The sequence below is a fragment of the Erithacus rubecula genome, assembly GCF_903797595.1.
Source record: "Erithacus rubecula genome assembly, chromosome: 22".
NCBI lineage: Eukaryota > Metazoa > Chordata > Aves > Passeriformes > Muscicapidae > Erithacus > Erithacus rubecula.
The window spans coordinates 3,564,429-3,585,043 of NC_136674.1; the positions used below are offsets into that span (position 1 = coordinate 3,564,429).

The 20,615-nt window shown below is 42.4% G+C and overlaps 1 protein-coding gene across 15 annotated transcripts in view; it reads right to left on the bottom strand.

Annotated features, from left to right (window-relative positions):
* The window catches only part of SPECC1 (sperm antigen with calponin homology and coiled-coil domains 1), an 85,734-nt gene that overhangs the window by 53,001 nt on the left and 12,118 nt on the right, over positions 1-20,615 (bottom strand). For 6 of the 15 annotated variants that reach the window (XM_079325397.1, XM_079325388.1, XM_079325392.1 and 3 more), the window contains exons 2-3: positions 12,391-12,567; positions 10,396-10,531 (exon numbers count right to left, since the gene is read on the bottom strand). In XM_079325397.1, coding sequence (XP_079181523.1) covers positions 10,396-10,531; positions 12,391-12,537 — 283 coding nt within the window. In that variant the 5' untranslated portion in view covers positions 12,538-12,567. Of the gene's footprint in view, positions 1-639; positions 923-10,395; positions 10,532-12,390; positions 12,568-13,870; positions 14,098-14,935; positions 15,055-20,615 lie in introns of those variants that run through there. The other 9 variants (XM_079325396.1, XM_079325389.1, XM_079325400.1 and 6 more) reach the window with 4 other exon arrangements.

The window sequence follows — 20,615 nt, forward strand, 5'->3', positions numbered from 1 at the left end:
AAACAAAATAAATCAGAAGGCAACCAAAGCAGCACTACGGCATCAGGAACAAATTAGCGGCCGTGCTGGTGTACGGTGCAGACATTTGGCACACGGGGAATGCGATCTACCTGATACCCGCTCTCAGCTTTCTATGAAATCTGCTCCTGATTAACATGCAGAGCACTACACTTCTGAAAGGACAATGGTGGGAGACCTTCCACAAAAGCATCATTTTAAATTCTAAGGCCTGGAAAATTTCAGGCCTCAGGCCACGAACAATGGTGAAGGCTAACACAGCCAAGCTGCAGATCCTGACAAGTTCTATGCACATCACTACATCGGCTTTGTAACTTTTCAGCTGCATCATGCAGACTCTTTTAAAAATAAATAAATAAATAAAAATCTGCCAGCGAACAGAGTCCCTCCCTTGCAGGCATTCTGTTCCAAAGGACTCTTTTCAGAAAAGCTCCCTAAGGACGGTGCTGTGATCTCAGGTACGGAACGGCAATAAAGCACGTTTCCAAGGCGAACAGCAGCGGTGTCCCCAGCAGGCTGGAAGCCACCAGCACTGGCTGTGACAACAGCCCCGTGCCGGCTCTCGGGCACAGAACAAACCGCCATCCCCGCGGCGCCGCCGCCCCCGCCGCTCGCACACACCTTGCTCGTGCTCCTCCGCTCTGCCCGGCTGGTTGCCCATCGCCGCCGCCCGCCCGGCTCCTGCCGAGCTCCTTCAGGCCGCCGGCGCCCCGCTCATGGCCGGGGGCAGCGCGGAGCTGCCCGTGCCGTCCCTCGGCGCGGCTGGGGCAGCTCGGGCGGGGAGCGGCAGCGGCGCTCCCAGCTGTGCTGGCGGCAGAGCCGCGGGAGCTGCGGCCCCGCCGAGGCGGCTGCGGCGCCGCCTCCTCCCTCCCGCGGCCCCGCCGCCGGCCGGGCTGGGCAGCACGAGCGGGGCAGCGCCGGGGACACCCAGCGGCCGCCGCGGGAGCTGCACGCTCCGCCCGGGCCGCGGGGCCGGGCAGCGCCGCTGGAGCTCCGGGCTCCGAACGGAGCGATGCGAGAGGAGCTTCCCGGCCCTGCAACAGCAGAGCCCGTTCTGGGCGGTACACCAGGATATTTCTAAGCAAAACCCTGAAACTGGGGGAGGAGGGCAGAGGGACCCTCAGCAGAGACCTGAGCAGCCAAACGCCTCCAAAGCAAAGCAAACATTAATTTTCCCCCAGTTCCACCACCCGAAGCACGGTTATCATGGGGCAAACAAACCCTGCCCACAGATCTGACTACACTGCTGAGCACAGCACTGACATGTCTGGGCAAGGGCAGCTCCTGTCACAAAAATGAGGGGACCCAATTTCAGAAATGCTCAGCATCTCGTGAAAACATAAGATACCCAGAGGATGCTGAAATGGCGACTGGGCTCTTCTGAAAACCTGACCATGGGCCCTTTCTGACAAGTCCCATCTATCACATCTGCTCTGATATCCTCTGGGGCTATTCCTGGGTCAGCCGAGCACCCCCAGCTGCTCTCAGCCTCCACCCATGCTGAGAACAGCACAGCAGGCTCACATCCCTATTATATTAAACAGTATACAGGATTCAATGAATACCATCACAATCTATTTGTCTTTTTTGAAGTAAGGATGTGGTGTTTTATTCCTCCTAAAAGTCTATTACAGCAATTTCCAAATTTCCCCTTATGCTAAGAAAATATATGACAGCCACTACTACATCTAGACCTGCAGCCACAAACAGGAGGAGATTTCACACCATATCTCTATCATCAATATTTTTACCTGTGACTGGCACTGCAATAGCAGCTGCATAGGCCCACTCAGAGCCTGGCCAACAGCCCATCTTTCCAAGAAATCAAGATGCTCCACAGTCATGGAGCCCTGATATACATGGGAAACAAGGATACTGAATGACTCCAGTGATCAGTTTCCATTATGTGGATAATTAACAGAATCCTCTTGAGTCTTTGTTTCAACAAGAGGGTTAAAAACAAATTCAGAAATAATAAGCTAGTGTGTCTCCTGGGCTCAAAACAGCCAGAAAATAAAACATGGAGAATTTATCTATCTAGTTGTGAATCCATTGCTTCAGATAAAATATCTGGAGACCATTCAATATGAGAGAAGCAGAATTTTGCTAATATTTCAATCTAATAGGATGAGTTCATTGTCAGTCTTAAGCGTTCCATTGTTCTTCCTCTGCGACTTTATAGATGAAGTGAAAAGTTTTCATACAGCTGTCTGTATCTGGATGACATGAAACAACTCCTGTCTACTTCTGTCTTATGACATGTCAAACATAAAACACTTTGTTTAATGAAAAAGCCATCAAAGTTCTATAAAAAGAATCAGTGATAGTGCATTCTTTCTCTAAAAGTCATCTGATGATCTCTTATCTTACTGTGGCAGGTACTCAGCCTGCCCTTTCCAAGGTACAGATGCAAACTTCCTCCAAGTGCTGTTGAAATGTATCTCCCACAGAGACTTTCTTCCATTGTGGACTAAAGAGTGACTTCTGCTTTTCTTCAACAGGACTCACCTGAGGGGCTGCATTAGCTGCAGGAGTCTGTTGGGCTGATAAATCATGAAGCTGAGCATTTATTACTTCATCACCTGCTTTCTGTTTCTGTAATCACAAAAGGGAATAGGGTAGCAAAGTCCCAGTGCAGCGTTGGTGCAAGCCTGGAGTAATTATAAAATGTAATCACTGACTCAGAGCAAACACACCTGAAATCTGAGCACTGTAGAAGAGTCAGGACTGAAAGAAAAAAACTGTTATTTTTGACAGTGGCACGAAACCTAAGTCAGAACATTCTAACACCATGATAGGGAGAATGATGTCAGGCCAAAGACTTCCAGCTCAGCTCCATAATGAAAGGTAAAGCACAATTTTAAATACAGTTCCAGCCTGAGCAGAAGGCATGGATAAGAGCTTAGTGCCTATGGAGCTTGCAGCTCAACCTGAGAAAAAAGAAAAAGGAGCAACAGCAAGCATGGCATGGGGACCAGGGAACAAATTACAACAGATGCATGGCTAAATCTTTAGGCAACTATTTGTTATCTGAATATTTTATATTACTTTCCCTTTCTCTTCAGTAATAAAGGTATAAAAAAGAATGAATGAATGTCAGCTCTACAAAGCAGATTAGCTGGTCTCCTAAGCATGAAGCTTGACTCATGCCCTTGCTCTTTGCTGAACTGGCAATAAAACTTCACAAACATTCCTCTCCTATATAGTGAGAATGGAAATTAATTATTGAAGGTGTAACAGATAATTTTTTCAACTCTGTAGTCAAATTATAAGACTTGGCTTGCCAGGCATAACTTTCTTTGCATCCTACTCACAACACAGCAAATGAATGAGTGTAATTTCTGTTCAAATTGCAATCCATGCTCATGAGAACATGTGTGAAGATGCCACCAAATCTCAGATTTGCAGTGGCCAAGTAGCTGACAGTCTCTCCAGAAGGCTAAGGCCTAAAGAAGTTACAGATACTGATGCTGGACTAAACAGTAGTGGACTCCAAAGGATTAGGAATATAACATCTAGAGCTGAATCCCAGATGAACAAAGGCTTTTTTTAACCATGCTAGAAACAATATTTTTATTGTAGTGAAGATACCTGGTGAGGTCACAGTACCACAGCCTCCCAGGAACCCATCTGAGATGGAGCTGTCAATCCCTCCCCTCTTGCTCTATGGTATTAAAATCTAAAGTAAGCCAAAAGCTGCTGAAAAGAAAAAAAAAACAGTGGAAAAAAAATACTACAAGGAATGCCAAGCCCTCCCCTGATCTGCATACTTGTCAGACCAGGCCAGCTTTGCGTTCCTTTCCTTCTCCCTCCCATTCTTTAAGTGCAAACACAGTGGCCCTCTGCCAAGGCATTCTGGCTGCAATACATTTAGGCCCAGAGAATTTGTGTTAAGGATCATTTCTCTTCAAACCAGCTAAAGGAAAGCTGATAATTAACCTGGGGCAGGTAGTCAGAGCAGGGTTGTGTTGACTTTGCAGAACAACTTCAGTAAAGAAGCCTGAAAAGAAATGAAAACAAGCTGAGAGATCCCAGATTTGTGCTATTCCTGGGGCATCCAGGCATGCTCCCCCCTCTGTGTTTAGGTGTATCTAGCAAGGCTTTTGGGATTACCACAGTTCCCTTACAGCTGTAATGAATCCTCCCTATACATGCTGCCTTGAGCCAATTAACTGTCAATTTAATGAGTTAAGTCATTACAGCCTTCAAGATTCAGCATTTCAGTGTCCCCATCACACACTGAATTCTCTTAACTGGCTCAGGTCCCAGAGGGGCTCACGTGTGCCAACTAAGTCATTCTCAGGGGAATACACAGAGAAAAGGGTCTCTCTCACAGGTGGGTTTAACAAGAAGCTGAATGCACAATCTCAATGTGTTAATAGAGATTCAGCACAGGAAATGTAAATTCTGCAGGAGATTAGGACAGCAGGAAAACTGAAAAAGGTACATTCTGCAGATAGTGTTGTCAGCAGAAGTTAATTCCTGCTTGTTCAATAATGCAAGACTGCAGCCAGCCTGTGAATGCCTCTCAAAAAGCTTGTTATCCATAACAGGATCAGGTGTCAGAAATCCTACCAGCCAGCCTCTGAATGCATTGGTCTCACTGCACTGCCAGTTACCAAAGAGGAAAAAGCTCTCTAAAGAGCAGCCATGTGGAGCAGCCCCCATTCCCAGCCATTCCAGGATGCATAACTATCCATGGCTCACAGAGGGACAGAACAAAGCTTAAAGAACATGAAAAACAGCAATAAATATAATACAAGAATATTTCCAGCAAAGGCATCAGCAATCAACAACTGTATTCGCAGGCAAGAAAAAAAATCCTTGTAAGAAGAACTTGACATGTAGCAGCCATAACCCAAATCTGAAATGCCAGATTTGATCTACCTCAAAACTTGAGCTTTCCCATCAGAGGACAGGGGGTGAAATCTTCTAAACTGGTGCTGAAACTCAGTCTGACTACTTGACACCTGGAGAAATCACACAGAGGAAACATTTTGCTAAGGAATGCCAGGGAGGTTCAGGTTCATATTTGTAGCAATATGCTAAACATCCTTGCAGATATTTATAGGTGTGTGTGTAGATGTCCATATGCATATCCAGCTGCATGTAGAGCTCTGGATGTAAATACAGACACGTTTCCATTGCTTTGCATGTTAAATTCCTGCAGCACTTCTTGCCAACTTGAATGACAGCCTGACAAAGCAGTATTTTGAGTCTTCCTTTCCTTTTTATACCACTTCTGGAGCTAGAATCTCTTTGTAAGAAAGAATAATTATGCAAAAGCTGTATCTTGTACCTAGAAGAGGAGCACAATGCAAGTGGCTTTCCAGATGAGGTTTTGAAGCATATTTACAGCTCCTGGGAAAGCCCAGATGAGCTCAGCCATTTGGTTGTCTGGTGGAACAGAACATACCGATCTCATTAGTGTCCCTCACACTTGGCACTATCGTTCACAAGAAAAATGAGACACTAACGAGCCTGAATGCAAAGTGCAGCAACCTCTCCCAAACCTATAGCAGTGCTTTGATGTGACAGATCACAAAAAGCAGGCGCTGTCAAAAGCTGATGTATGGCAGAGTAAAAAGGCCCCAAGGTCAGAGAGCTGTCCTTCAGTAGAAATCACTTTCCTTTTTCCTGTCCTAATTGGGGTGTATTAGCATCTTATGAACTCCTGAATTGTCAGTTAGATTTTTTTTCCAAGGATTTTTTCTTTTTTTAAGACAGCTTTTATTTAAAAGATACTTTCTTGAATTTTCTGACCATTCAGGGACAGTTTCTGGTCTGGATTAGCTTCACATTAACCTAAATTTTTACACCACATCAGAAAGTGGCAAATACCAAGCAGAGAAGTTAGCTGAGAGAAGATAGTAAATTTGATGGTGTCCATATATTACCATCAAATAGCAAGCTGAAAATAACAATTCTGTGAACATGCAGGAAGCTCTGAAATCTGTAGTGAGTCACATTTTCAATTTTGCTGGGAAAGAAGCATATCTAATGAGTGCAATGTGCAATAAAACCACACATCAGCCTCCCCTCTGGAATCAGCCACAGGTGAACAAGTTTCAGCAGTGATATTCAAGCTTTCCACACTAACACCAGTGTTGGCAGGGACCAGTTGGCCTCATTTAGTTAAAGCCTTTCTTTTCTGAATACCAGCACTATCTACACAGAAAAGCTGCAAGCAGCTGTTTTAGAGAGAAATCATATAAACTACATGAAAAAGCAATGATGGACAAATGGAGTAATGGTATGTGCTCTACCTGTAAGAAGGAACTGGTACACAGGTATCATATTTAGTTATTGGGACATTAACTCTGATTATTGGGCAGGAATGTGGATGACAAATCACAGAAAAACTCATCAAAACAGAGCCCCTCCTTATTGGAGCTGAAGATTGTTCAACCCAAACTGTGCCACAACAGAATACAAGCCTCAGGCCCTTCTACAGTTTTCCCTGATTATGCCAAATCTCTTGGTATTTTTGTTTCCCTATTTAATTTGCTGGGTTTATTACACAGCCTGTGTTGCAGAGCAGCTTCATTTCCAATGCTGGCAATGTTCCATTCTGGGATTAGCAGCTTTTGTCCAGGTAACCTGCAGAGTTCAGAGCCTCAACATGAGATGCTGAGGAGATAATTGAAACTCTTAATATCTTTGAGCTCCCCTCCTCTATGCTCCTGGATTGGCACAATCTCCAGCCTTGGATGTGGATCAACTCAGCAGGAACACACAGAAAGCAACAGGCTTCTGTTATTTTGGCTGAAAACTCAAGCTAAGTATTGATTTTCCCATTTTATGCATAAAAATGAATGGCAATTTCTGATGGAGCAGGGGGTGACACAGCAGGCCACCCCTCACAGTCCTGCTGGCACCTTGGCTTCTCCCAGCCTCCAAAGATGTAGCACACCCCACTAGCACTGTGGCAAGGTGTAGCACCTGTCTCATGGTGAGGGCTTCAGAGAGAACTTGAGCTTGTCAGCAAAAGAACCAAAATTTCTATAAATACTAAGGTAGGTGATTATAGCATTGTTATTGGCAGTTTCCTATTGTTTCTGAGAGATTTAGCCTTTATTTAGCTATAAAAAAAAAATAAGCTGATGAAGCAATCTGAGAAAAAGTGCAGCTATCTCTTAATTACATTTCAAGGATAACTGATACCTCGTATTGGAGCTGGCAGCACTTGATATAAAAATCAATATGTTTGTGAGAAATGGGAATGGCTGAAATGTTCTCAAGGCTTTTTGGATGATGTGTGACTGGACTGTGCCATGCCCACATCCTGGTTCTCTTTCCTTTCTGATGTCCAGACTCTTTTTGGTTCCTGTCCAACCTGACAGATAATAGCAGCTGTCACTGAAATCACATCAAAGCAGCACAGGAACATGATTAAACCAGGCAGCCTCCAGGGAACTTTTCAGAAAGTGCTTGAACTGGGAGTTTGTAGAGACAGAATGACAGAACTCAGAGCAAGGATTTGGAATGACTTCCAGGCTCCATTAAGAAAGTAATTTCATCTGCCTGAACCTTAAATTTTCCATTTGCATACCAGTCCTGTCATGCAATGCTCTTACTGAAAGGTATATGATCATATAAGACTCTTTGAAATTCTCTATGAAATTGCATTTTTAAGGTTATTTGGCTTGCAGACCTCAAAGGAGCAGAATCTGAAGGAAATCATTGATTTCCTACAATCCTAGTTTCAGAGACAGTCCTGGTTTCTCATGAATATTCAGACTTCTCTATTTATGCACTTTACAATCATTTCTTTGCTATATGGCTTCACAGACTGGATGACTTTACAAGTACATGCATTAAAATCCATGTTTTCCAAGATTAGTGAACTCTCCCTCATATTTTACAATTTTCCAGCTCTTTTCCATCTACTGAGGCATTAAAAACAATGCCAGAGCTCTGTAAGCTTGGTTTTAACAAACCCAAACAGCCATTTCAGGACAGCACACTGTGGATAAGGAAGCTGAATACAAGACATTTATTTCTCCCTGTGCATCATTTCCCACTGCCTGGGATTTCAGAACTGCCAAGGAGTTACAAAATCAAACATCACAACACAGAACTTCCAGCCAGAATCAGTCTCCAGCTCCACTTGCCAAGGATGGATACATGGGCTTGGCCTCATCCCTCTTTAAATTGTTGATGATTTACTGTGTTAGCTCCCAACAGGGCAGGCAGGGGTAGTTCCATCAATAAAAGGGTGGAATAAATAACTGAAACCCACCAAGGGCAGCACAGGAACAACTCTATTTAAACAACCAATCTTTGAGGTCAATTATTTATTATCTGCAGCATTTGGAACATGTCTTATTGCTCAAGGTCAACACACAAATGGTGGACAGTCACACCCAAAGAAAGAAACCTATGGTTTTGTATTTCCATACCTTTTTCCCTTTCAATTTCCACACACAAGGCTATTGTACCAGCTGAGTACTACCAGAGTGTGGATGGAACTAAAACCATATCATTTCAGTAAAATAATCAAACCAATCATTTGAGTAATAGACAAAAAAAAAAAGCCCAAACAAGGGGGAGACATAATGCCTGCAGTCAAGACATGAAAGGAAAACACAGAACAGATGAAGGCCAACGAAGAAACAAAAGAAAGTGATTTCAGAATAGATTTCTAGATTTACACATTTGGCTATGTACACAAACATCTGCATTTCCCAGCTACTGGAATGTTCTCACTTGGATTAGCTCCATAGTCAGCATTGCATCTTGATCACAATCAGACTATTTGGGATGCCATTGCAATAAAAGACAGCAGCTGAAAACCTTCTCTCCTTTCCTACTTATGTTCCCTAGAACATGCTGTGCCCTCTGTCATGCTCACTGTTAATTCTCTTAGCAACAACACACCATTTTAATGGGACTATTGGTATTTTTTTCAGTGTGACAAAGCATTCAGATCTGTAGCCTTGCTCAGTAAGATCAAGCACCTTCCAGTGGCCCTGACAATGACACATTCTCACAATGCAGCTGGATTTCCAAGCATCCTTTTTGATTATGGAACCTCTGTAAAAACAGACATGTAAGACACTGTACACACTTATAACAGTTCCTGTGAGAGCTGGGACAGTTCTCTCTGCATTAAAAACAATACATTCTTAGTGTTTATCTATACACTTGTTCTCTTTTCATTTAGCATTAATATTCCCATTCATGCTTCTACAAATGCTGATGCAAAGCAATCTATTATACTCAATGATGAAATTTAAAGTGGCAAAGCAGTACCCAGATGTAACTTGACCTCCATAAACCATTTCAGCCTTTATATTTAAATAGTCATCACCATCAATCTCCCTCCTCCAATCCCAGTTATTATAGCTGCATGCAGAAGAGGGCTCTCTATTCCAGTGCTTGTGTTCTGACATATTCCATTCTGGACTCCCTGCAGTGCTGTTTCCCTGGCTGCAGTCCCAGGATCCTGTGCTGCATCAGCTGTACAGGTTTTCTTCTCCCTGCGTGGCTCCTCCCAAGCATCATGCCTCTTTATTGGCTTGTGAATCCCAAATTCCTTTGGATACAGCTAGTCACTATTAATTTTGAGGATTTACACACTGATTAACAGCAGAATAGGATCTGTCTTTGGGTTACTATGAAACATTTGTGCTGTTATAAGGCACATCATTTTCTTCCAAGGGTATATAAAGGTTTTTTATTCTTTTTTAACAGAAATCTCTCTCTGGTTAGTAACATTGTTCTGTCACACAGCCAAAACCTGCAGAGGCTGTGACAAATAGGGAGGTCATGGTCAAATTTAATAAGAGCTCACATTCCCTTGGAAATGCCACCAGGGAGCAGACAAAAGCAAGCATTTGCTGAGCTCCTGGGGGAAAGCAGAGCGTTTGCACTGGGCCCTTGGTATGCAGATGGTGTCGCTGCCTTCCGAAGGAGGTTGAGGTTTGAAACCTATGGGAACAGCTGCTGGGGCTGAGGCTGCCGGGGACGGGACACATGAGGATGCCCAGGGCTGGCTCTTTGTTCTTGCACCTCTGCCGTGTCCCAGCGGGCAAACAGCTCTGCTCACTCAGTAGAGAGAGAAGAGGCAATGCTATTGATAAATGGGGGAAACTTCAGACAGCGAGCTCTCCATTGCTGTCCTGCTCTGGAGAAGGGGAGCTGGGTCCCCACCTGGATCCACTCGCCCCGGCCGGCGCGGAGCCGCAGCCGGGACGGGCGCGGGCCACCGGCGCCACCGCCTGGCTACCGGGGCTGCCCCGGCTCCTAAAACCATCAGCTTCTCCCGTTTCACTTCATTTCCCTGGTTCGTGGGGTGTAGATGCAGCGTCCTGTGACTGCCTGTGCTGCTGGGACCTTGTGGCGCTCGCAGGGTCACAGAATCTCTGTGCCTACCTGTGCTGGGCTTCAGCCGGCTCTCAGCGAGCTCCGAAATGGCTCCTGTTGTGATGGTTTTCTTCAGCCTGGAGACTCCCGGAGCTGCAGCTGCCCCGGGTTTTGTGAGCGTGTCCTCGCTGCTCGCCCGCTTCAGCTGTGACACAGAGAGTGGAACAGGTCAGGACACTGAATATTCCCATCGGTTAGTTCAAAATGCAAGATTCCTTGGAAAAAATGAACATTTCCATAAAGTAACCCCATGGGAATATTGCCTTGATAACTGGAGTACATCATTTTTGTATTTGCATGCATTCTAAGTTTTTGTGAAATGGGTTAAGAGATAAAACACTATTCTAACAATGAAGAATCAGAATGGGAAAGACTGTTCAAAAAGGCAAATAATTGAAAGGCAAGGAGAACACAGTTTACAGGTCTACTGGCAACTCTGGCAACTTTTTGGGAAGGAATCTCTGGTGACACAAGTCTGTAAGTGCCTAGTCAGGAAACCCATGGAACACGAGCACAAGGTAAGATTGATTCGAAGAGAAACACTGAATTTATCTTGCTTCAGCAAGCAAAAGTTACATTTTAACTCAGAACCTTGGTCAGCTGATTTCCCATTTATGTGCTTCTGAAGAGCCTCCAATTAATTTCAGGAAAAATACTTAAAGTATTTTAAGACCAAAGCTTTGGAGAGTCTCCCTAGAGCAGTAGTTTTTCTATACTCTTGAGTTTGTGGGCACCTAAAGTGTTTTCTGAAATGAAAATCGACTTCCTTTGAAGTTGTCCATTGACACCAAGGGGTCCCAGAAGCACAGACTGAACACCACGCTGGGTTAAGAGAAAGGAGGGCACACAACAAGCACTGCCTCTATTTAGTGGTTCCTGAATGTGAAACATTTAAGCAAAATGGAATCTTTCGACTCTAATTCCTTCTCCCTTTCATCTCCTCCTGTGACTCAGAGTCTGTGGTTTCCTGGACCCCGTGAGCCCATAAGTTTCAATAGCTGAAGTGTTGATGTGCTCCAGGATACCAAACAACGAACGTTTTGCCTTCTGGCAGAGGTTTTGTCAGCTCACTCTTAGGAGGAGAATGGAACAACCTGACTTTCTGACCTTTAGAGAATTCTGCAGTCTCTCTGAAGTAATTTCTTCAATGTGTTCTTTCCTATAGCAGCGACTACGGTGCCTTTTCTACTCCCTTTCTTCAAGGAAGCCACTTGGATGATTTTGCACTTGCAGCTGGATGACAATTTGCAGACATTAACTGTCATTAGGGAGAAATCTCTCCACAATTAACACTAAATTTAACAAATCAATCGTATCAGATTTCCTGATTAGTGTCCTCAGTAGCATTCCTTCAGGGGTGCTGCCTCAACCACACAGCACAACTTGCCTGGAGCACTGAAATACCCTTAGTAAGGGCATCTAAGAGTCCACACTGCAAGTTCAATAAATTAATTCTTCCCTTGGAAAGCTGTGACAATTAATGAAGTTTTAATCAAGAGATCTAAATACTGTATCCTAGTATATATTGTCCATTCAACCTGGAAAGTGTATTACTCCATTTTCTTAAAACATTATTTGGGCAGAAGTTTTTGCTATTTTAAAAATAGATCTGTAGAGAAAAACAGGATTAATAAAATGCATTTGTTACATTGCAATATCTTCTGTTAAGATATTTTGCCTTGAAGGGAGAAGCACAGGTTTTTAGGAATGCTGGAAATTCATTAATAAATCTCTTTGAATTTCTTTACATGTGTAACTATCAGCTGAACTAAGAATTTGCCATTTGTTTTTCTTTATCTTCAAAGTTTAGGCAATTCCCTGACACACAGAGTCTACAGATACAGTACATGCAAAATACTTTGAGAAATGTGTATTAGTCTAATATACAACAAAATGTAAGTCTCCCTACAGTTAATACAGTGAGTGTAGTAGTTTGAGGACTAAAGGAAAGCTGGAACCTGGAACAAGACTGGAATGCTTGAAGAGTCCCCAAGGATTTAGTACCTTGCTGAGGCGTGATTCAAAGGCAAGGGAAGTGGAGGATTTGGATGTCTTCATTCCTGTGGAAGTGCTGGAAAGAGGTTTTCCTCTGTCAACCCCATGGCTCCCTTGCTTTGCTATTGCACTCCAAGGCCTGGCACTACTCTTCATTTTCTTCCCACGTAACTCAGGCTACAGACTCTAAAAAGTAAAAAAAAAAGTTGACATGCATGAGTTTAAAGGGCTGAAAAGGTTGTGCTAAAGTTGATCCCTTCTCTCACACATATCAACACTGAGCCTGGACAAACCTTCAGAGCAGACTACAGCACTTTTTACTTTTCATACCAACCACAGAAGGAATATTAACATTTTTGGGGACTGTTTTAAGTCCCAAAAACCTCTCTCAGGCAGAACACCTGTGAATGCTGAAGCACAATGAAAGAGCAACTGAGAACACTGAAAACCACAGCAATGTAAAGCAACCTTGGGATGAAAGGAAAATTACTTATTTTATCATTACTTCCAGCAACTTCAACTGAAATAACATTCACTTTTAGGAAGGCACATGAGAAGCAAGTTTCCTCAGATGAATGGAAAATGTGTCTTTAACTTATCAGACCCTTCTAGAGGAGCAGCAGTTGATGTTGCCACAGCAATAAAAAGATATTTCACAATACCAAGATTCACAAAACATAGTAAAAAAAAAAAAAAGAAAGATCAACTTTCTTGCAAACAAAGATCCAGATCCACTATTCCTCAGAGATAAGCTTATGCAAGAGAGAAATCCTGCCAGAAATCAGCAAATAGACATGATTTTCTTTTTTTGGATGTAGCTGAACATTTCAGCTGCCAGCAGGAACAACTAGGCTGTTTCTGTCAGCAGGCTGACAGCTGCCAATTAAACAGCTCCCTCCACTCCTGGAGATCTTAACCCATACATTTTCACCAGCCATTGCCCAATCCAAACCATGAGCAGAATCAAAGAATTATTTGGATTTTTTTTCAAAGTCCCATCAGCCTGCTGGGCTGGGAATGTGAGGGAGGGGAGGTGGCCTGATATCTCCTGTCCTCCCCCACTTCACATGAGCAACATTTTTATTCATTTTCCAAAATAGACATAGGATGTAGCTGTGGCTCAGCCTTGTGTAGGCAGAGGGTAACTTGCTCCTTGTCTGTTAAACAGGTAACCAGAATATCCACAGGCACAGATTTTTAGAAATGCTGGAAATTCATTAATAAATCTCTTTGAATTTCTTTACATGTGTAACTATCAGCTGAACTAAGGATTTGCCATTTGTTTTTCTTCATCTTCAAAGTTTAGGCAATTCCCTCACCCACAGAGTGCCCAGTGAACTTCCTTCAGATGAAGGATGAGCTTGGACAGCAACACTTTGACAGAGACACCTGAACAATTTATTCCTGGCTGAGTCAGGAAGGGCTCTGGCCACATTTTAAATCTCATAATTTGCTTTGTACCTGATTTCACACTCATAAATAAGAGCACTCCCTGAACTCTCAGGACACAGATCTGTCTGGGGCCAAGGTGGATGTGACAGTGCCAGCACCTTGCAGGTGTCCCCACGGTCTGTTCAGGGAGGTGAAGGCAATGCCAGGTGCTCAGCTGCTGTTCTACAGAGAACAAAGGCAGCCAGTGACATCCCCTCTATTTGTCCTTGGTGCCTCTTGCAGGGAGGGCTGTCTGCTCTCTTCACAGCAGTTCCCTATCAGCTCCTAAATAAAGGAATTTAAAAGTTAGTTGTTGTTGCTAAATATAGGCATTACCCCATTAAAATTCTTCACACATCCAGTGAGGAGCCACCACTGATCTCGTTAAGAGTCTTTGGTGATGATTATGCTGATCAGGGCTTTAAAGCCCTGACAGATATGTAAACTATATTACAATAGAAAATATTATTTGGCATTCCCACAGCTCATGATCCATCTTAGCAAGCTTTGGTGCTTTACAATATTTAAAAACCTATCTTTTAACAGGCTCTTAATCCTTTTAACAGGCTTTTAACATTCACTGTATTTATATGGGTGAAGAGGCAACTGCACATGCAAACTCTTGCTGATTAGATCTCCAAATTATGCAGATTTTGGTTTTTTGCAGATCCAGTGGTTGCACATACACTGCTTTATTATACCCTCTGGTTTTCTTCATAACTGTACCTCATATTTTTCTGCCTTAAGCTGTACAGATGCTTTCTTGATATCCAAAGGAATTTAATTTTGAGTCATCCATGACATTTTCAAGTTGCAGTGGAGTGATATGCTCATTAGACCATGATGTTAAGAGTAAAAGGAAGAGGTACTTAAAAAAAGACAAAAACCAAAACCAAACCACAATTCAAGAATTCCAGCCAGTAGCCTGAGGCTTTTTCATGTAAAGAGAGCTGAATTATTTGCCATGAGGATTCAATAACATTTTACTGCACCAAACAGATGAAACTAAAATTGAGAAGAAATACCTGGATTTATTAGTGTTTATTATTAGTTTTCCATGTATTTATAGGAGAACTGGCATTTATAAAAGATGGAGTTAAGACTTCTCAGGTATTTGGCTAACCTGAATTTGCCTTGTAGATAGATTTCCATCTCTGAAGTGGGATTCCAAGACATTCACAAACCTTCAAAGTACTTCAAAGCATTGAGCCAGGTTGCACACTTCCTAAGCTGCTTTCATTCCTAAGTAGGTGACATATATTTGAGTTATTAGAAGTACTGCTTCAGGAGTAGAGCAAAATAAAACTACTTAAAAAAAAAAGTGAAAAAAATCCTGCTTTCTTTGATGAGAGCAGAAAATCCATTCTCAGAGTCAACATCAGCTTTTCCCCCCCTCCTCCAAATGCAATTTATGGCATTGCAATGAAACAAACAAAACAAAAAAGATCTATGGAAGGTGTGAGCAGTGGGGATAATGGAAAAGCCTGAAGTTCAGCATTATGAAATTACTCATGGAAGAGCTCATGGTAGCAAAATATTAACTCAGCAATCCCAAATGTCTGCAGCCAGGACATCCAACACTTGCAGGGAGGTTTCTCTTATCCTGGTGTAGAAACAGCACATTTATTAAAAACACCAAATCCAGCTCTTATCTGCTTGTCTCAGAAGCAATTCTGCTGTATTTTCACTAAATATCAGCCTTTCCTTCCAAAAGGACCCCAGAGATTGATCTGATCTCTAGGTTACCCCCAGGGGGACTTGAAAGAGAAGCAGCTTTCCACAAGAGACACAACCAAGCTGTTTCTGCAAACACAGGTACAAAAATCACTTGGTTTATACCCATTCTGTGTCAATAAATTTCAGCTGAGAGCTGATTCTCATGGGAAAATGGCTCACTTTAAGCAACACCTGGAGCTCTGTGGTTTTATTTTTCAGTTTTGCACATTTCAAAGGGAATTTTCCTTAGGAAGCAAACAGAATTACTGCCATCCTGAGATTCAAAGTCCTTCTCTGGCATGGGCCAGAGCAGGGTACTCAGCTGGCTAAACTAAATCCCTGTAGCATGCCCTGCTCAGAGCTGTACTCTGAAAATGAGGAAGCAACCCCATACTGAAATAAATGAGGACTCAGCAAGATGGAACTTCAGCAAAATTGGTTCTATTGCCAGGCACTTCCAGACTGCAGGGGTTTGGGACTGGTTTTTCAAAAAATCTTTTACACCCAAAAGTGGTGTCTGAAACAGGTCCTGCAAATGATAATCAGGTTTACCAAAAATGTAAAGCTGGTCCTGAGAGAGCTGCTTCTCTCAGAAATCCTCAGAATTCCCTGCAGGCAGCAGCCTTTAAAAATTCAGGCCATGCTATACAGTTCATCCTTCCTTACTGGTATTTTTAAAGGATATTTGGAATATGTTGATGAGGACTATTTTGGCAGCTGGCAGAAGTTCTGCAGTCAATTTTACTTGAAATTTTACTGTTTTATTAAAGGCTGAGAAGCCAGACATTTCTTTATTAGTCAGTCCACATGCATTTATTAATACAAGTCTTTAGAACCAGCCTAGAATGATTCCCATTTTATGGCTAGAAAAACTGGATTAAGAATTTATCCTAACTCACAGGCAGTCAGCATCAGCAGAAACAACACCAAGGCTCAAGGATCTTTAGATTTGGCTGTGGATCAAGAGAGGAATTCACCAGTTCTGTGGAATAAACTTCTAGGCTACACATTCTGCTGATTATTAAAGGCTATTTTATTCTGAAGAACTAATAGGTTGATTTGAGTGATGATGAACAATATTATTTCACAGTAAAGGAATTGCAGTATTAAATAAATAAAAATCATTAGCATATCTACAGAAATGAAATTACACAGGAAAATCCCTGCTGGGGGATGGAAATCATCTGTACCCCCAAATATAATTGTTACACAATTTAGGTTTTGATGCCCATGTCTGTGTGTCAGGACTCAGCAGGACACTCAAGTTAAAGCAGAGTCATGCACAAGATGCTTTGGGAAAAGGAATGAAATAAGGAATTATGAAAACTCATTACTGAATCTGGAGAGGAATGTGCCAGATGGCAGCTTCACCAGGAGCTGGGAGTGCCCAGCAGCCCTGAAGGATGAGGACAAAGTCCCAACTCTGCAGCTGAGTCTCTCAAAGGACACAAGTGGGGCTTTGGTGGCTCAAACCCCACAGTCCCCAGTGCCATTTTCCTGTAATTCAGTTACTTTTCATTAAATCCAAAGGTCAGACTATTCCAGAAGCTTTATTACACACACTCACAAATTCAAAGCACGATTTTTTTTTTTTTTGTAAAATTTGCATCATGTTTCTACTATTTTCACTGGAACCAACTTCTGCTATTTTCAGACAAACTATCAACTGGAACATAGAAATATCTAACAAGTTCAGTAAACTGTAAAGCATTTTCTAGTGGCACGTAGGAAGCTCTATGGCAGGATAGACAGCTGGGCTAAAATAGAATTCTTCTCTGCCTTTCACATCAATTAACTTTAAACAACAATTTTTAAGCTTGACAGATGCTTCCATATGACTCATCTTGATTTCTTAGCTGATATTAGGAATCAAACCAGGGAAGCTGATAGTCCAAATACAGTAATTGGTAATGTGGAGATAGATGGCATGGAGAAAAATCCATTTGGAAATAAGATCAAGTTAAAAAATAAAAACAAACTCTTATACTTTTGGTCACCTTTAGCAGCTTTCCTCAAGCATCTGCTCCTTTTCTGTCAGTAGGCTTTCTATATCTATCCATCCTCTCTTTGCTTTAATTCCCATTACCTTGGTTTTGGTGTATTTGAGGCTCTCAGTGCAACCTTCCTCCATCACTCCTCTAAGCAGACAATTGCTGGATTCTTGCTGGTACAAAGCTGAGCTTTCACTAGAATTAGATGAAAAAGGCCACCAAAAAAAACCCCCAAGCCAGACCATGTCCTCACAAACACAACTCAGACTAAAAAAAACCAAAAAAAACAATTGCCCAAAACCTCATCTCTAAGGCTCCTCTTGCTTTTGCTGTCCAAAAAGAATCAATTACAAACCTGATCCCAGACATTTCACAGTTTCCTCTGGTCTACCTTAGCAGACTCTTTCCAAACTCATTTGCAGCTGCATTTTCATGGTTTGCTGGTAGAGGACCAGGAGACAAGACATCACTTGGAAATGTTCATGTCCAGACAGCAGGGCAGATTCTGCTGGTTTTATTAATGCCTCAAGCAAAGATGGTTTTAGTGCTATTATTATTTTTCAACTTTTAAGAGTGAAGAAAATTGTACTATAATAAAACAGCCAGGCAGCTGTAGAATCCAAGTGATTTTGCAAGGAATTAAAAATACTGTTAAATTTTCACAGAAGTACACAGAAATAAGAATACAGACATTCCCAAGGTCACCCACCTAGTCACTCTTTTGGCTTGGAGCTTGCCTTGCATTTTTGTCTTCATGGTTCTTCTGTAGAACTCTTAAACATCAGAAGAACATTTTCAATGTGGCATCAAATCAGATTTTTTTTCCAGGGGATACAGCTCTACCTCTCCTCTATAAACTTCTACAGAGCCAGTTCCTTTCCCTCCCTCTGTGGTGTCAGATGCAAACAGACAATGGAAACTCCCTTGATCTTCCCAAAGTTTATCTGTGGTTAGTGGTAAGTGACCAGCTCACATTTTTGTGTTAAGGCTTTTCTTGCTTATTTCTTTAGTATGTTTTCAATAATTCCCTACAGTTGGTATTTATTAAGTAGCACACTAATGTAGTAAAATACTCCAAAAATGTCCAAAGTCTATCAGAGATGGCCCAGGCAAGGATATGTCCAAGCACCACACCTGATAAGTTTCCAGCCATCAACTCAGCCTCCAAAACCACCTCCATAAATGAGGCTGCCAGAGGCCAGGCCAGCAACAGCAAATCTCCATGTCTCAACATCATTCAAAATAAAATCTTCTTCCCACAGCAACCATTAGAGTCATTGATGACTTTTTCAGGCATGGAGAGAACTGCAAAACCTTCTGCCCACCCTCCTCCACAGAAGCTCTCCCTGGAGTTTTGCATTTGTCAGCCTTTCACTCATCATTATTAGGTCACATGAGAAAAATGCAGAAATCACAACAAAGTCCTCATGTGTGTGCATGGATAAGGAATCAGTTCAGCTGCATTTCCCTTGTCCTTGTTCCATGCTGCTGGCCATTTATGAGACAGGAAAACACAGATATCCAGCACAGTGACTGATGCTGGAAAACCAAGCCAAAGCTGTACTTAGAGATGTCTGGGAACATGCTCATCCTGTGTTTGAATTACTGATTGTACATGGATTCTCCATCTCCTCCTCCTCCTCACATTGATTATCTAACCAGTCACCATTACACAGCTCAGAAGAGAAATGCTGCTACTTCCTTCTGACCCCTGATCTTATAAATGAGAGGATAAAGTAACAAAAATCCCAACCCAGCTGTAATTTCCTACATGATGTGGTAATTCTGAATCACAGGCATTATGTTACTGAAGGATGCACAGTAAGATTCAGGAAGGCTAAAAATGATGCATTGATTCCAAACTCCCTTTTTGAAGTTACAACTATGTTATAATCATGAAGAATTAGGTCACTCCAGGCTTTCCCCAATATGACTCTGTCCTGAATAGATGGTTTTAATTCATGTTTTTTCATATTTTCAAGTTGAGAACAAAAATGTTTCAGAGTCATTTCAAGGCAGCTATTGCTCATTAATCCATATTCTTTGAACTACTGTCCCAGTGAACACAGCACAAAGCAAGTGACACATTTGGCCACTTCATGTTTTGCCAACCCACAAGAAGGAAGAAAAGGAGGTTTCATTTCAGATAGAGCAAGAGCTATATAATTGCTGCAGAAATTAAGAATAATTACAAGTGGTTTGCCTGATAATTACCTGTCATTACGTTTTTCTGTAGCATAGAGGGTAGATACAACTACAAGAAAGAAAATGATGATGTATTTGAATAGCAGAGATGCACAGCATGTGGCTACACAGGTAATCCTGACTGGTGCATACTGGTACAGAGACTGGCAGCTTCCCTATCCCCTCAGAGCATGGAGGGATGATACCAGAGGCAACACATTCCATGGAATTCCACCTGATTCCATCCTCAGCTTCAGCACACAATCATCAACCCCCCCTCAGCCATGCAATCTTCCCATGCCTCAGTTTTTCCATTTGTAAAAATGGGATAATAATTGCTCACTAAATAGGATATTTACCAAGATGGACTCATTCGTTTGCCTTGGAAAGGAACCCCACAGGAAAAAACCCCAAAAATTAGATAAATCAACATCTGTCACACAGCATGCAAGCGAGCAGCCTCACAGATTGCCACATGCTGGGATGTTTCCCTGACTCCTGTTTTCCATCCATCACAGTGCAGAGAAATCATGGAGATCTGGAATCTATCCCTTAAGGAGATATTTATCTCCCATTAAAGTGCAGAATAGCTCACTCAAAGTTCATAAACCGGGAACTTCTGAGCGTTTATGAGCCACGGCCTGAACTCCTGACAGAAAGGGCTCTTTGCAAAATGAGGACATAACTCCAAAGCTGCAGGAGAAACCAGAGGACTTCTGCATTTTCAAAATGTTCATAACCAACAGGAACAGAACAGACCTAAGCAACAGTACCAACAGTTTGCAGCTGTGACTTTGGGGGCCACTGGTGCACTGAATGACCCACCTTGGTAGGCTACAAAATTAAATTAAATTCCTTTGAAACTGCACAAGAAAGGGAAGGAGCAGTACATAGCCATGTCCATGTTGGGAT